The 17,828-nt window shown below is 48.5% G+C and overlaps 1 protein-coding gene across 4 annotated transcripts in view; it reads left to right on the top strand.

Annotated features, from left to right (window-relative positions):
• Positions 1–401: 401 nt before the first annotated feature.
• The window catches only part of FLVCR2 (FLVCR heme transporter 2), a 59,049-nt gene continuing 41,622 nt past the window's right edge, over positions 402–17,828 (top strand). For 2 of the 4 annotated variants that reach the window (XM_045578503.1, XM_036430804.2), the window contains exon 1: positions 402–1,508. In XM_045578503.1, the coding sequence (XP_045434459.1) occupies positions 726–1,508 (783 nt within the window). In that variant the 5' untranslated portion in view covers positions 402–725. The remainder of the gene's footprint in view (positions 1,509–17,828) is intronic. The other 2 variants (XR_006740984.1, XM_036430796.2) reach the window with 1 other exon arrangement.

The following is a 17,828-nucleotide window of genomic DNA, read 5'->3' as shown; positions in this document are numbered from 1 at the left end:
CGGGAAGGGCCGAGGGGCGGGGCCCAGCGGGGAAAAGTTGGGAAATCCTCCTGGGGTTCCCCTGAGCGCTCCGGAGGCGCTGGCCCCGGGTGCGCGCTGGAGGTGCGGACCGGCGCGCGGAAGCTCCGTTTGCAGGGAGACCTCGGAGAGGCGGACGGCGTTCTCTCTCTGGTCCTCGGGGAGAGGAGGGCAAGTGACTCTTGGGGGGTGTAGGGGTGAACCCGGCGGTTTCCATGGCGCCCGGGGCGTGGGGGAGGAAGACACCCAGCAAACTATGGCGAAACAACTGGCCTGCGAGGCTGGAGAAGGCAGGAGCTGGGGATGGGGGAGAGGCGGGGTGGAAGGGGGGGCCAGCCTGGCGGGACGGGGGCGGGGCAGTCACGTGCGCCCGAGGGGCGAGGCCCCAGCGGGCCGGGAGCGAACGGAGTCCGGGAGTCGGCTGCGCCCGGAGCTCAGTGTCTCCTGGACCCAAGGGGCTGGACGCGGGCAGGACGCCTTAGAAGGACTCCCGGCACCGGCCTGGGGAACAGCGGCCCGGACAGCGCCTCCCCTCTCTCCCCCCGGAAAAGTGGGGGCCGAAGTTTGGAGGTGGCTTTGACGCAGGACTGGACCTCCGTTTCGTCTGGGGGCGGACCAGGGCCACCGCCTCGCCCGCTGAGGCCACTGCCCCGTGAAACTGCCGGAGCTCTGAGCGCCTGCCCGGGGCTCCAGGAGAGGCCGAGGTCATGGTGAATGAAGATCCCAACCTGGAGGAGAGCAATGTCACCCCCGAGCAGCAGTCCGCGCCGCTGGCGGTGGACCCCGACATTCCTGCCCCACCTGCCATCCCCACTGACTCCAGCATCTCGGCTCATCCCAGCGTCTCGGTTCATCCCAACGCCTCAGCTCATCCCAGCATCTCTGCGCATCCTAATATTTCGGTTCATCCTAGTATCTCGGCCCATCCTAGCGTCTCCTTCCACCCCAGTGTCTCTGCGAACCCCAGCAGTTCAGCCTTCCCCAGCTCCATGGCCTACGCCGGGGACTTGACCCAGACCAGTAGCTTGGGCCGCGGGGAGGACCTCAGTTTGATCAAGGTGAGCAGGCGCCGCTGGGCGGTGGTCCTGGTGTTTAGCTGTTACTCCATGTGCAACGCCTTCCAGTGGATCCAGTACGGCGCCATCAACAACATCTTCACCTCCTTCTACGACGTCAGCACCTTCGCCATCGACTGGCTGTCCATGATCTACATGCTGACCTACATCCCGCTGCTGCTGCCCGTGGCCTGGCTGCTGGAGAAGTATGGCCTGCGCACCATCGCCCTCACGGGCTCTGCCCTCAACTGCCTGGGGGCCTGGGTGAAGTTGGGGAGCCTGAAGCCGCACCTCTTCCCAGTCACCATGCTGGGCCAGGTCATCTGCTCCGTGGCCCAGGTCTTCATCCTGGGCATGCCCTCCCGCATCGCGTCCGTCTGGTTTGGGGCCAATGAAGTCTCCACGGCCTGCTCCATCGCCGTCTTCGGCAATCAGGTGGGTAGGAGAGGTGGTGGGTGTTCAGAGGAATGGCCAAGACTCCATCACTGCGGGTCGGAGTGTGTTAGATTGTATCTGACCGTCCTGAACTGTGTGTGGGAGACTGTCATTTTCTGACTTGAGCTGAGTTGGTGACTCCGGGTGCCTGTATGGTTTTGTATGATGGATGGTGTTGATTAGGACTGGGTGGCTGTGTAAGAGAGGTGTGTGTGTGGGGGGGGGGGGCAGAGGAGATAAAAGGAGGGGACCTTTTCTTTCACCCACCATTTCTCCTCCCCCAGCAGAAAGCATGCTTTGAAAAAACAGGATGTTTTATGAGTTCATTCCTAACCTGTTAGTCCACCAGCCTAGACCTTTGGCTTCAGGAAAGCTGTCCTTCCTCAGGGAACAGCTCCGGGGCTGGCACCCTCAGAATGTACAGGTGTCTTTAGCCGGAGCAGCCAGCTTTCCCAGAGTGCACGCTCTCCTGTGCTGCCTAGTACCGCCGAGCGGGGCCCGGTGGCGTTCGGCACGGTTCTTACCTTCTTTTGTACACAGCTAAAGTCAGGGCAGTGGGAACAATGCTTTGTGCCAAACGCCTTCCCTCGGGTTGAGAGCCAAGTTCAGCGGGATGGAGTAGACATCTCCCTCTGAATTCCCAAAGACGAAAACCCTCGGAAAGGCCTGGACAGCTCATTTCTGAATCTCTTCTCTTTCCCTTTTGGAAGGAGCATATACAATTCTCTGCCTCTCCGTGTGGTTGGAGGAAGTTGAGCGAGTTATGCATCTGATTGTCTTCTCCAGGTATTTGAAGCAGATCAGACCTGGGGCTCTTCTTTATCTGAAGCACCGCCCCCTGGTCCCGCTGGTCCCTAAGCAGGCTCAGCGTGGCAGTGTGTTTCAAAAGGACCAGTAACCCTTCGATCCTGTGGGCCTGTTTTCTCTTACCTGTTGTTGCATTTAGAAATTTTAATCTGCCATTTAGAAATTTCTCATTTGGGTCAGAAATGTTCAAAATTGCTCTGTAGGCCAATTTCCGCCTTGTTCCTCCTCTTCATCACCAGGAAGTTGACTTGAACTAAGTTTTCCCAAGCCAGTAAGCCCTGCCACGTGGCAATAGTGTAAGCAATGAATGAAAACAAACAGAAAGGGCTTCTTTAGCACACAAACAGGCAACATGAAATCTCTTACCTAGCTTTCCCTCTCCCTCCCCTCCCCACCTGTGGGTTTGACCATTCTGAAGACTGAATTGATTTGAGGTCTGGGGTGAAACGAGGGATTTTGTTCAGGGCAACTAAAAATAGATGTTAAAGGTGACGTTGACCAACCCCCTAATTCTCTAAGCCAGTGTTTCCCAAACTTCTCTCATGGTGAGAATCACCTGGTGAAGTTGTTAAACTACAGATTCCTGAATCCCAACTAAGAAGTGCTAAACTAGAATTTTTGGGAACATATAGGTAAAATTGTATACTTAACTAGTGCTCTAAGCTTCTCATCATGAGAGAAGTTTGGGAAACACTGCTCTAAAGTGATGTGACTGGATTTTCACTTCCCCATCGCAGCCCTGCTGGTGGGTTGGATATTTTTGGATTTTTGCTTTCTAAGGAGGTAAAGCAGTGGGTGGGGGTGAAGGGCAGGACCTTCAAGCTTCCAGAGAGAGATATCTCCTTATTTGCAGGGTCTCTTCTTTATCTGAAGCACCACCCCCTGGTCCCACTGGGTAAGAGATTTCATGTTGTCTGTGTGCTAAAGAAGCCCTCTCTGTTTGTTTTCATTGATTGCTTACACTATTGCCCACGTGGCAGGGCTTATTGGCTTGGGAAAACGTAGCTCAAGTCAACTTCCTGGTGATGAAGAGGAGGAGCAGGGTGGAAATTGGCCTACAGAACAGGATACAGAAAGGGTCGCTGCAAATCCCAAACCTTTCATTTGGGGAGGGCAGAGCTAACTGGGAGGAACCCGCAGGTGGCCTGGTGAGTTCAGAGAGTCCAGCTCTTGTTTTGTTAACCATTAAGAGTAAACGTTTCCCAAGTTTAGCGGGATGGAGTAGAAATCTCTTTCCTTTTTGGAAGGAGCATATAAAATTCTTTGCTCCAGAGGTGCCTCTCTGAGGGAGCGTGTAGCTTCATACCACAGTGAGGGCCAAAAAGTGGCTCAATGGATAGAGCGCCGGCCTGCAGTCTGAAAGGTCCCAGGTTCGATTCTAGTCAAGGGCATGTACCTTGGTTGTGGGCACATACCCAGTAGGAGGTGTGTAGGAGGCAGCTGATGGATGTTTCTGAATATCCCTCTCCTTTTCTCTCTGTAAAAAATCAATAAAAAATATATATTTTTAAAAAAGTGATGGTGCAACCCATCAACCTCATCTTGCAGAATAGATCTTGGATTCAGGTGTGACTTTATGAACCCGTGAATATGCGGGCAGAGGCTGTTTTATTGATTTTGATGAGTATTAGATGATGCAGAAGAGATTCATTGAGAAAACAACTAGGTCGGATCATGCTGAAAGGAGGTAATATTACTCTGCTCCAACGTGTCTCTATCTAGAAATGACTAACGGAGTGAGAAATTCTTAGAAGCAATACAGTTTGTATTTTTTAGGTGCCCTTTGTTGGGAGAATAGTTCTTAAACATTTATTCATGTTGGCTTATAATACCCTTTCATTACTACCAGATGACAATAAATGATGTTGAATTGTTTTTGTTTAAAAAAAAAAAAAGGAGAGAGAGAGAGAGAGAGAGAGAGAGAGAGAGAGAGAGAGAGAGAGAGAGAGAGAGAGAGAGAGAGAGAGAGAGAGAAAGAGAGTAATAGGTTTTCAGACCCTTTCTGACACACCTATACCTGTGAGGGAACTTATCTTTAAAATTTAATAACAATAGTTATGTATTCATCACCCCTGCTCCCCTCCAAGGCCAGGAAATGCTAAGACGTTTACATTTAAAACTCTGACAGGATACATTTGTGTCACAGAGCCATCTTTTTAGTTTGACATTTTTAAGCTCAACCCACTGTGCTAAGTTAAAAAAAATTCTGAAAACACGGAATTGTTTATACTTCCTCTCATAGAGATAAATCATATTTGGTTCTCATTGTGTGTTTTAATGTACTTTCTGAGTGAAGCATGACTGAGTGGAGGGGAAATATTAGCAGAGCACCTTGAGCTTTGCTGGAAAAAGGCTCCACCAGCTGTTAAACAGATTTTCAGTGTCACTCCGCCCAATCATTCTTCATGGCCTGCGGACTTCACACTGGCCAGCAGAACCCCTGCACCCTGGTCGTTCTGACCTCTCTCTTCAGTGCTTCTTAGAGCTCCACGCAGGCATCAGCCCTGCTTGCATTCAATCCAACATTCATTCATTCATTCATTCATTCATTCAACAAGCTTTTACCTGGGTGGGGGAGGGAGAGAATTTCTTCTCTCCTTCTAGGTTCTTTCAACTGGCCTAATAATTAAATCAATACAAGACAGACGAACAAGAGAAAATAACCACATTTAAGTACACATGTACATATGGGAACCCCACATATGTAAAAGAGTCAGGGATCCCACATACCTGAGAGGTTCAGAGACAGAAAACTCAGATGGGGTTGTATGACATCCCAAGCCCAGGAGCTGAGGTGAGGGGAGGGAAGGAGGCCCCCAGTGCAGCTGAGGCTCTTCCGGTTCCCTCTGGCCAGTTGAACAAGTGGTAACAGACTGGCAATTTTTTTTTTTTCCAGCAACACTTGTTCCATTGTTTCCAGAGAAAGGGATCTGTGCGTGGTTTTGAGTGATGTGGACACATTGTTGTTGTGCATGGGTTAGAAGAAAGCCTGCGTTGGAGTCTAGGGGTAACGTGGTGTTCAAGGACCAGGGAGATGTAGGCGATGAAAGAAATCTTCAAGTGAGCGCCAGCCCCCCTGAGGAGCCTGCAGCACCCAGAAAGGGAAGGGCCTTCTCCAGGACTCTTGGGCTGCTCAGAGCACAGCACCCAATAAGAGAGGAGGAAGCCCTGACCGGTTTGGCTCATGGATAGAGCGTAGGCCTGCGGGCTGAAGGGTCCCAGGTTCAATTCCAGTCAAGGGCATGTACCTTGGTTGCAGGCACATCCCCAGTGGGAGTTGTGTAGGAGGCGGGTCATTGATGTTTCTCTCTTATTGAAGTTTCTAACTCTCTATCCCTCTCTCTTCCTCTCTGTAAAAAATCAATAAAATAAATATATTTTTAAAAAAGAGAGAGAGAGAAGAGGAAACGTTCAGTTTGGCTTCCATGTAAGGAAAAAAACAGTTACCTTATAAAATCAGTTCTGTGGAAGCCACGGCTGGCTGGGCTGTGGGAGACAGCTCTTTCCCACAGAGATCTAATGCAAGCCACCAATGCGAGCCACATGTATAACTGAATCTTCTCTTAGCCACATTAAAAATCTATAAAATGTAAATTTAAAAAAAGTTTAAACAGGTGAAATTAGTTTTAGTACATTTTATTTAAGCCAATATATCCAAAGTATTATTTCAACACCGTCAATATAATATTACTAACAAGCTATTTTACATTCTTTTTGCATATTGGGTCTTTAGAAATTGGCCTGTTTTTTATACCTCCAGACAAATGATGGGCTTGCGTTCAGTAGCCAGGCTGGAGCCTACAGACCTGGAACACTGATGCCATTTGTAGGGAGGAAAAACTTGGCCTTGACCTTCTTAAGGTTTCTGGCTGGGCCTAAAAATTAAAAGCATATTAACAGAAAATCATCCACATTTACTTATTTAATGTGTTATGTAACAGAGGAGCCTTCATAAGAAAATGAAGAACAGTTAGACTTGAGTATTTTTAAAAATATATTTTCATCGATTTTTAGCGCGAGAGGAAGGGAGAGGGAGAGAAAGAAACATGAGGATTGAACCTAAAACCCAGGCATTGTGCCCTGTCTGGGAATCGAACTGGCCACCTTGTGGCATCCAGGATGATGCCCAATTGTCCCAACTAGATTCCGGGAAAGGATCTGGGGTGTTTATCTAAGCCTTAAGGTAGGGGTGTCGAACTCAATCAGAGAAGGGGCCAAAATATAAAATCCAGCCTAAATTGCGGGCCGAATGGTTTACTGAACAGTCATAAACTGTCATTGTGATGGAAACGCAGCGGAGTGCAGTGATGACAGCGCGGTGCGGGCCACATTGCAAGGCCTGGCGGGACAGATTTGGCCCGAGGGCCTTGTGTTTGACACATGTGCCTTAAACAATAACTCCTCCCTGCTCCCTCCCTCCAGCCCCTAGTTACCTCTACCTACCTTCTGTCTCTATGAATTTGCCTATTCTAGGTACCTCATAGGATCTTACACTAGGATTCATATACTGTTTGGCTTTCTATGTCTGGCTTATGAATTGTTGGTGAAATGCTGCTGACTGATTCAAAACTTTAGAAAAATAACAGCCAACATTTAGATGCCGCGGGTCAGATAAAACTGTCTCATCTGAGACTTCGAGGGAGGGGAGTGTGAAATAGAATTTCAGTTCTTTTTTCTCCTTCGCAGGGGAAAGGGAAAGCCATCAGGGTGCAGGCAGGTGGAAATGAGAAGTCAGAGGTTAGCAGCTCTGGGGAGGAAACGAGGCAAGAGCTTCCTGAAAGTGGGGATTATTCACCTCCCCCAGGGCCTGGGTAAAAAGACAGATGCCTGGGCCCCCACGTGGACTTCCTTAGCCTGGCTTTTTAGGGGCGGGGCCCAGACACCTGAATTCCCAGCTGGCCTCCCCGGTGGGGCTAGCGATCAGACTTTTTGAAATCACCTGGAGAGGGGACCGGCAGGCCTTGGGCAGGCGCCCTCCTGCTTAGAGCCAGGTTCTTGTCAGGGCTGGTTTAAGAGGTGTTTGCTGTTTGCTGGGGCCTGTGTGCAGGTGGAAGCAATTGTGAGCTCAGTTCCTCGCCCTTCAGATGGAGGGGAATGCTGCTGGACAGGGACCTGGCCCTGAGCGCGTCTGCCTGGGGACGCAGTGTGTTGGTTCTTGACACCTGAGCAGGAAAAATTTCGCAACATTATGAGGCTGGACCAGCGAAACAATGAAGGGCTTAGGATAGAAGAAACATCAGGTGAGCCTAGGTGGGGCTGCTTTGGCTCTCTAGTAAAATTCTCGGAGAGAAATAAGCTGAGGTGGGGCTGCTATCAGCTCACTGGAGAGTCCCACTGCCAAGGGGGCCTTGGGGCAGGTTCAGGGGTTAGCCCAGGACAAGCTGCCTTCTCCCCTGGTTGCAAGTCTCAAGTTTAGGAGATGCGTGCCTGTGGGAGGAAAAGGGGGAAACGAAAGTGTGAGCATGCCCCCAGGAGGGAGAGAGAGGGAGCATTAGGATTTATTTATTTATTTATTTATTTATTTATTTATTAGGGTTTTAAAGGCTGGGAGTTTAGGGGAGGTCTTAGGGGAGCTCTCAACAGAATATTTATCAGGTTTCTGAAAGACGAGACAGGGGGTCGAAGAGAAGACCCCTGCCAGGCTCTCAAAGGAAGAGAGCAGACATGTTGCAGGGGTGAACATGCCTTCTGAGGGGAGGAAAGGGAAGGGATGGGGCTTAGGGTACTCAGCACACGCTGATGGGTGGTTCCATATAAGGTACATGATTAGGCACTTAGGAATGGGGAAGGGGCTTAGGGTATTTGGCAGGTGCTGATTGGTGGTTCAATGCACAGTCCATATAAGGTGCCTGGTTAGGTGCTCAGGAATGTCCGGCTGCAGGTGCAGTTTCCGTCATTCTCAGTCCATCAGTTGAGGGAAGGAGGATCTATCACTTTCCAGGTGGCCCTTTTAAGGATTGATCAGAGCCAGGGCAGGCAGGCAGCACAGCTGGCCCTAGTGTTGGCAGGCCTGGAGCCAAAATACACCTTAGGCCTAGAATGTTAATCTAGGGGGGAAAGGTCAGGGGAAGGTCCGAATCGCATGACCAGCCATATGCCAGGGGAGGAAAGGCCCCCCTGGGGGTGATCCTGTGCCAGTTTGGGGCTTAACTGCCTTGGTGACTTGTGTTTGCTTTAATTGCTCAGCCAGTTTGTTCAGCCATCTCTCTTTGTTTGCCCACGCCACTTGCCGAGGACTTTTCCTAGCTTCTTTCTATCCTGGTCCGGCTGGTATTGGAGGCTCATTGTTCTGATCCACTTAAGGTTCTGAAAATGTCCTGGAAATGTGAGTGGGGGTGGGGAGAGGGGGACAACCCTGATGGGATGTGAGGTGAAACCACTGCAGACGCTCCTAATCCTTTTCTTTCTTTGAGTTTCAATCTGCCCTGGAGGACGCTGGGGTTGGCCTGGCTCTCTTGGCTCTGTTTCTCTGCCAGGCACTGTTGCAGGTGCCCGCTAATTCCATGGAATCCAGTCTGAGTTTTCAGGGTAGCATTCGAGGACCCCTGCTCCCTCCCCAACCCTACCTGTCTGTCTCTTGTTCCCTTCCAGCTTGGTCTCTCAGCTCCGATTGGTGTAGCTCCTTAGTTATATCCATGAAGATGCACTGCTTAGGGACTAAGCCTCCTGCTGCCCGGAGAGTGACATTAACATAACAAGATGGTGTCCTGGGAAGCTCCAGGCCACTCCTTCCCCACCCCTGCCCGGAAACATTAGATAAACTAGAAACTGGCTAAAATAACTTCTTTATCAGAGCTCTAAAAATCAGTCTACAGCAACCTAGCAAAAGCCCAACCAAGAAAAAAAAAAAAATGGTGGGAAATTCCATGGCCTTTGTACTCACCCATCCCACCTCCCTTCCCCATGCTGTGCCTCCCAATCCCCACTTCTCTTCTGAAAACCGAATTTGCAGTGTTTCAACCCAGTTGCATTCCTGAACGCTAACAGTGAACAACCCAAAAAGGAAATTAAGAAAACAATTCCATTTATAATAGCATCAAAAATACTTAGGAATACATTTAACCAAGGGAGGTGAAAGACATGTACACTGAAAACTATAAAACGTTGCTGAAAGAAATTAAAGACCTAAATAAATGGAAAGACATCCTGTGTTCATGGATCAGAAGACTTAATGTGGTTAAGATGTCAATACGACGCAAAGCAATCCACAGATTCAATGCAATCCCTATCAAAATTGTGTTGATAATTTTGCACAGAAATAGAAAAATGCATCCTAAAAGTCACATGGAAATTCAAGGGACACTGGAGAAACAAAACAATCTTGGAGAAGAACAACAAAGCCGGAGGTCTCACACTTCTTGATTTCAAAACCAAATCGAAATCTACAGTAATGATGACAGGATGCTATTGGCATAAAGACAAACATATGATCAATGGACTAGAGTCCAGAAAAAACCCCTCACAGATATAATCAAATGATTTCCAACAAGGGTGCCAAAACCACTCAGTAGGAAAAGAACAACCTTTTTTTTCTTTTTTTCTTTCCCCCCCCAATCTTCACCTAAGGATATGTTTATTGATTTTTACAGAGAGAAGTGGGGATGGGAAGAGGGAGCAAACATTGATGTGAGAAACATTGATCAATTGCCTCCCATACTCACCCTGACCAGGAACCAAACCCACAACCTTTTTGATGTTCAGGAAAAGGCTCCAACCAACTGAGCCACACAGCTTTTTAATAAAAAATAGATTTTATTTTATTTTTTTAGAGCAGTCTTATGTTCACAGCAAAATATACCCAAAGGAACTCAGAGCCCTAGCTGGTATGGCCTGTGGATTGAAGGGTCCTGGGTTTGATTACAATCAAGAAAATATGCCTGGGTTTAGGGCTCGATCCCCAGCAGGGGGGCATGCAGGAGGCAGCCCATCAATGATCTCTGTCATCATTGATATTTCTATCTCTTTCCCTTTCCCTTCCTCTCTGAAATCAATAACAATTTAAAAAATTTAAAATAAAAAGAACTGAGAGCAGGAACTTGAACAGATGTTTGCCTATGCTTATAGCAGCATTATTCACAGACAAAAGGTGGAAACCACCCAGGGGTCCATCTCTGGGGGAATGGATAAACAAAATGTGTTATATACATACAATGGAATGTTATTTAGCTTAAGAAAGAAAGGAAATTCTGACACATACTACACATGGATGAATCTTGAAGACATTATACCTAGTGAAATAAGCCAGTTACAAGTTATTATATAATTGCACTTACATAAGTTATTGAGATGTCTTTTTTTTTTTTCCTGACAACAATCAGTTCTCCAATTCTCTGTCCTACAGTTCAGTTCAATTCTAACACTAACTACTCAGAGTTAGTGCAGATCCCACAAGTTAAGGGCTCAGTTCCACAAGATTGCCTCCCCATGCGATACCATTTGCCAATCCTGGAGGCCACTGTACTTATAACTATAAACTGGGGAGTCCCACCACCACTCCTTAGGTTCTAGAACTTGCTAGAATGGCTCAGAGAACTCAGGTGAACACTTGACTGACATTTACAGGTTTATTATAAAGGATACAACCCAGGAACAGCCAAAGGGACCAGATACCAAGCAAGGTTCGGGGAGAAGCACAAGCTTCCATGCCCTCGCTCCTCACACCACCACCCTCCCGGCACTTTTACGTGATGTGTTCACCAACCTGAAAGATGACTGAATTTCCTTGTTCAAGACTTTTTATAGAACCTAATTTCCAGCTCCCCTCTCCTCCTCAGAGGTGGGGGAGGGTATGATTGAAAGTTTCCAAATTCTGGTGACCCCATTAGCTTAAACTCAGGTGCGATGGAGGGGGCTCCATATGAATGACAAAAGACACACAGGAAATTCCAGACGTGTTTAGAGCTCTGTGCCAGGAACGGTGACAAAGACCAAATATATTTTTATTATACCTCAGGTGCCTAGAGTAGTCAAATTCACAGAGTCAGAGAGTAGAATGGTGGTTGCCAGGGGCTGCGGGAGGAAAGAATGGGGAGTTGTTATTTAAGGGGTACCCAGTCAGTTTAGGAGGATGAAAAAGTTCTGGAGGTGGATGGAGGGCATGGTTGCTCAATAATGTGAATGTACTTTATATCACTGGACTGTACAGTTAAAAATGGTTAGAATGATAAATTTTATACTGTGTATATTTTATCACTGCACCCCCCCCCCAAAAAAAAAATATCCCCACTGTTGTGAGGTGTTCCCTTCTGGCTGGGAACTGCTCACCTCCTGCCATCATCTCTTCAGTCTCCGTACTTGGAGGCAGCCCTGGCCTCTGTGTTGCTAAGTGTACTGGTACTGGCCTTGGTTTTCTGGTGGTTTGTGTTTCCCTCTCTTCATTTATCTTCCCCTGCTCCCCCGGCTCCTCTTCCCACTGAATGGGGAATGTGTCAGGGAGCTGGACCCTTGATACATCTCTCCTATATCTCAGGGTTCTGGGCATAACTGGCGAGTACAAATGAAGGGACCAATTATTAAATAGGTCTCCATTTCCTGAAAGAAATTCAGGTGACAATGAATTCACCGAGAACTCGGGTGGCTGGAGGAAGGGACTATGACTATCTTACTCTTTCAATGAAAAGAGTATTAAGTCCTTATTGTGTGCTTTGAACTGTGCCAGACCCACCAGGCCAAGCTGGTTGAGAATACCATCTTCAGCTCTGCTGAAGTTTCTTAATGTTTCTAAGTTTTTATTTTTTTTTAAATCATGACCCGAGAACATGCTTAGAAAGAGGGAAACATTCATGTGAGAGAGAAACATTGTTCAGTTTCCTTCCCTCTGTGCCTGGGCAAACGGGCAACCTTTCTGTGCACAGGATGATGCTCAATCATCTGAGCCACTAGGTCAGGCAAGTTTTGACTTCTTTTGTAAGATGGAGATAAGAAGGGAGGGGAGGGCTGTTAGTTAACAGTTTATCAGAGAAGAAATGGTCAATGAAGAACAGATGCTATCACCAATAGAGGTAGTCAGTTGACTCTGGTCTACAGGGGCTCCTGATGTAGGAAAGGCCAACACTTAACAACTCGAGGATGTCTGTGATCAGGGCATTAAGGGGTCACAGCACGTGGTAGGGCATACCTCAGCGTGTGCCATGAGGAGCAAGCAGGACAGCTCCCCGAGGAGGTGATGGTAATAGCCAGTTCTCAATGAGTGAAGTGAAAAGATGTTGGGTGAATAGGGGAGGGTGAGCCATTCCAGGAAGTTCCCAGGTACCATAGTATTCCGATGGGGACTTGTCCCTCTTGAGAGCTGCTCCATCAAAAGCTTGCAGATGCTAGAAGATGGTGTTAGTTTCCAAGTGTGTGGTTGATGATTCCTGCTGTCTGTTGTGAAGACTTTGGGGTCTTGGATGACACAGATCCTGGGCCAACCCCAATCCCCACACATCAGACTTTAGTCTCACAAATTTAAGGCTGTGCTGAAGGAAGTGGGGCGCCCAGGCTTATCAGGTGGATACAGTTGTTTCCCCCTGCCTGGATCTTGATCTTTTTCCAGCAGTGCTATTAACAGGATGTCCTTCCCTGGACTTCAGTCCCCAGCCCCTCCCAGTACCACTCCTTCCCCTTAACCCCCCCAAGGTCAACATCAAACAGCCTGAATGGACTGCAGGATGATGAGTGTGGAAGCCCATCAAGGATGGTAAAGAACCATAGCATTAAGGTGAAAGCTGGTGTTTCTTCTTTTTTCATTCTCTGTCTCCTAACCTCTATTCAACACCATTCCCAAACTCAACCCCAGGGAGCATCTCCCCTTGATTCTGGAGGACAAAGGACCTTTCTCTTTGCTGAGTCACTCGGGGTGGGAGGGCATCCTGCAGGCTTTGACGCCCCACCCTGCTTTCTGAGCTCAGTATAGACACCTTTTCTTTTTTATTCTGTGCAAAATCCTTGGCTCAGCCTCTTCCCACCAACACAATTCAAGATGAGGCCTTGCTCCAGCATGAGGGCAGATGCCAGCAGTGCCATCTATGTTTGCGGAAGGGGGAAAAGAAGCAGGGCTGGATTCCATTTGCTCACCAACTTCTTGTGTCTCAGAACCTCTCTGTGGAGCAGTGTTTGCTTTGGCTCCCATCCCATCAGTTCCGGGAGACCACTTTTGATTGGACAGCCCTAAAGCGGGGGGGGGGGGGGGGCACAGATGTTGGAGCAAGATTGGGGGTTAGTTTTTCTTCTTTTCTTTCTTTCTCTTCTTTCCTAGAATTCCTGACTTCAGCCCAAATTACTGTGCGAACATAATGGAGTTCCTCAGTTATGGCTCTGGAACAGCTCTCTCTGTGCACAAGGCCATTTGTCCTGTCCATCTACTCTGAGAACTGTACAAAGCGAGCAGCCGTGAGTCATCAAAGCTGGGCCCATTCTAACGGGCTGTTTGTTTGGATGGTGGCTGCCCCTCCAGTGATCTGTACCTCCTCAGACCTTTGTCCTGGGCTTCCTGTTTGGTGCTGGAGAGCTTTGTGGAGCCACCCAATGAGCTCACTCAGAGAGCCATTTCTTCTCCACCAAGAATCTAGGCAGGCGCGTGCACCTCTCTCACACCGTCCCTGCCGAGGACAACACTGGGAAACCAGCAGCTAAGTGTCTTTTGATTTCTCTCCTTGGGGCAGTAACCAATTGTTTTTAAGTGTGGTCCAGCACCAGACTCGGGTACGGAACTCAGGTACGAAAGCCAAACTCAGGTACAGAAGCACCCTCTCTATCTCTAGAATCCAGCTACTTTCTTTCATCTCAGCTGACTGATCCTTATCCTAGTGTCATACATTGGGGGAACTTAAGCAGACCCACCTGTCCACTCTCTGCTGGAGAGTTAGGTTGAGGCCAGGTCACCAACCTTCTAGGGAGAGGTCAGCCCTCCCAAGACCTTGCTGCTAGTACATACACTGGGAAGAGGCCATTCCTGGCACCCAGTGGGGATTAAGAGCATTTGGATCGAAAGATGAATGACTGGTGTTCTGGTTTCACACTTTATCTATGGGGCATTATTTTCTTTCTAGTGGCCCCGTGCACAGATTCTTGCACATTGAAAGGAAATTAATTAGAAGAAATATTAATTACTTCAGCTCAGCAGTAAACCAGATTTGGGGTGATAGTGCCCCAGCAACAACATAACACACGGCCGAAGGCGGAATCAGGCTCCCTATTCTCTGGTTCTGGGGTGTGTCACCCGAGAACCACCACTGCCAAATCACCATAGCTCGGCAGCTCCTGTGTTGAGCATCTGTCCCTGGTGATCAGTGTGCATCATAAGTACTGATAGTTAGATGGTTGGATGGTCACTTAGCCTTTTATATGTATAGACTAGAGGCCTGATGCATGAAGATTTGTGCAAGAATCTTCCTTCCCTTGGCTGCTGGCACCGCCTTCTCTCCAGCTGGAGCTACCTTTCCGCCTTTCCATGTTGCCCAAAGGCTGGAGTGGCTGGGGTGCTCCACACTGCCCCAGGACCTGGATATGCAAAATAACCTGCTATCTTTGTTGGGTTAATTTGCATACTCACTCCTGATTGGTTGGTGGGCATCACAAAGGTATGGTCAATTTGCATCTTATTCTTTTCTTAGTGTAGATTGCTGAAGGAAGATTCCAGAGTACTTTCTGTGAACAGAGATTCCAGAGCTTTTTTTGTGATTACCAGGAAGATTCCAGAGCATTATCTGTGGTTGCCAATGACCTCAGTGTGGTGGGGGTGCAGGTGGGAGAAGAATGCATCTTGATCCAACTTTCTTACTACTCTTCCTCACCTTTTACTCACAACTGGTTGCCCTGAGAAAATCCCCCACCTACCTCCTCACCTCCAAAAGCCTTGGAAGCCTGTTCTAGGGGAGAGCAGCAGCTGGTTGGAGCTGGCTGAGCTGGGGGCAGGGCCTGGGAAGATTAGGGATCCCTGGTTCTCTGGAGACACTTCCCCTCCTCTATCCCCTCACCAGCCTCCTGCATCTCCAGGGTCACTGTCCTGGTCACCAAGAGACAGTCTCAGCCTCTGGCCTGCTGTCTGGCCTTGGACATGGCATTTCAACAACCTCTTGCTTTATCTGTGTGGTGAGGACAGTCCTTGCTGACATTTGGTTGTCTGAAGGCTACTGTGTGTGTAACGTAGCTGGTGGGAGGAGCGGGTAGGGGGGGGAAAGGGGGTGAAGGCAGGAGGGAGTTGTGTTTTCAGGACCCAGATCACTGGCTGGAGGTTTGTTTAGGGACATCCAGAGAAACTCTCTTCTCTCATTGGACTGTCTCTGACTCACAGTTCAGAAAGAACTTTGATAAGAGGTAGACAGGGCTTGCTTAAGGCAAAGATAAGCCTTTTGTAGTTCTGAGCATGACTATTTACCCTGTTAGGATTTATGATTGGATCGCCCTGGGAGGTTGCTTTGGGTCAGATATATTACAGATCCTTTTTTTGAACACAATCCCCTTGGAGCCTGGATCATTCCTTAGTCTCAGACCACATCTTTCTGAGATGTGTGTCTGCTCATTGCCTCGTGGCTCAGCAAGGTCCTGTGGGAACAGAGCAGGGCTAGGGATGGGAACATCAGACATCCCTATGTGTACATTGCCACAGATAAACTCTGTGATTTCAGCAATTGGTTTGAACTCAGCTATGAATGGAGAAAACAACATGCCCTCTTAGGGTCTATCACCTTCTCTATATTGGCAGGGCCTGAGAAGATTAGGGATCCCTGGTTCTCTGGAGACACAGTTTTGAGGCTTTGATTACATGCTGGCTGGGCAGTGCCTGGAAAACTGAAATACCATGTAATGCTAGCTTTTACATGCCCTTAAAAAAAAAAAAAAGGACTTTAGATTTGCCCCATGACACAGAGAATGAAAGGGCTTCCCTCCACACAGATCACGTCCTATGTCCTATCTAAATTGTAAAGTGCAACCTCGGGTTAGGGACCACACCCTTGTTTATAGGGCTCAGCTTTCTGACCTTTACAGTCAGCTCTCTGTTTCCCAACCCGCACTGGTCCTTCAGGCTGTAGGAGCCTCTCCCAGAGCTGCTGGGCTCCAGAGCGTCCCTGCGGCTTGCTCCCAGTGAGCTGAGCCATGTGGTGGCTCCTGCGGAGCATTCTGATTCCAAGAAGGGCCTTTGCCAGGGGTTGGCACAAAGCGGCAATTCAGTCCACATGTGCGCAGGATGGCTCCTCCCTTCATGTAGGAAAAAGTGGAGGTGGTGGCCCAGCACAGAACTGATTGAGTCCCTGTCCTCAGGAGCTGGGGGGCGGGACCTAGGAGCAGAGTTCCAAGGGCTTGGCGGTCCTGGCTGTACCACACAAGTGCCCAAAGGGAACACACGGGGCTCAGGCAGTCCTGGTGAAGATGTGCTTTCTCTCCCCAGAGTTCTAATCTCTCCTCAGGGAAGAGGGTAGGTACCATATCACCTGCCCCAGGAATGGCTGCCCCCTGAATTCTCATGCTTCTCCACCAAAAGCCACCACCTGTACTAGGGTGCGCCTCCACCCTGGGCCTGGTCTCGGTCCCAGGCAAATAACCCACACAGGCCCCTAGCCATTGTTACCGGAGCAAGCATTAAAGCTCAATAAGACACAAACAGAAGTTTGCAGCAAAGACAGTAAGGACTTATTAAGGAGATGGTGCCATGCAGGAGTCACACGTAGGTAATGCTCCTGACTTTCTGATGGCTTTCAAGAGATGGATTCTCTAGAGAAAAATCATTAATCATGGCGATTAAAGGAGTTAGGGTCATGGTCTCTACTGATTGGCTGGTACTAGGGCTAGGGTGTCATTGGTCATTGCATCTGGTCCTGAGGTGAGCCATGGAGTTTTCTGTCCTGTCCAACTTCACAAGGACTTGTTCTGTGGATCCGCTTTCTTGGGTATGGAGCTAAAACACAATCATGACTAAATTTTTGTTTTTAGTTTGATTGAAAACTGTCTCTATAGTCAATAGACCCAGAATCTTGTTTCTAAGACACCTGGATGCTGACTAAAACCTCCTTTTCCTGAGGGCTTAACAATTAAGCAAGGGAGAGGGAGGTGGATAAGTTAGGGTGCTGAGTGAGCCAGTTTTTTAGTCAGAGGAAAAAATGTTAAAGAGCAGATTAAAGAAAATAAGCTTCCTGCATCATTTGCCATCTAGTCTTTGTCTCTTTTTGAACTTCCGAACTTTCCTGGATTATATTCCCTCTAGCCAGCTTTTCCAGTTCCCCCAGGTGACAGGAGGTAATGTAACAAATGAGAGTCTGCGTAAAGGCTGCCATCCCTTTGGCCCGTTTGTCTCATGAAGGACCACCTTGGAAGAGTAGCCACACATCCACTTATAGGGGTTAGCACTCTTATCTTTGCAGTCAGTTCTTCTTCTTCTTCTTTTTCTTCTTCTTCTCCTCCTCCTCCCCCTCCTCCTCCTCCGTCGTCGTCGTCGTCGTCGTCGTCTTCTTCTTCTTCTTCTTCTTCTTCTTCTTCTTCTTCTTCTTCTTCTTCTTCTTCTTCTTCAAATAGAGAATACCTTTTATTGTACAGGTA

Source organism: Pipistrellus kuhlii, unplaced genomic scaffold, assembly GCF_014108245.1.
Source record: "Pipistrellus kuhlii isolate mPipKuh1 unplaced genomic scaffold, mPipKuh1.p scaffold_m20_p_1, whole genome shotgun sequence".
Lineage (NCBI taxonomy): Eukaryota > Metazoa > Chordata > Mammalia > Chiroptera > Vespertilionidae > Pipistrellus > Pipistrellus kuhlii.
This window is presented reverse-complemented; position numbering and strand designations above follow the sequence as displayed.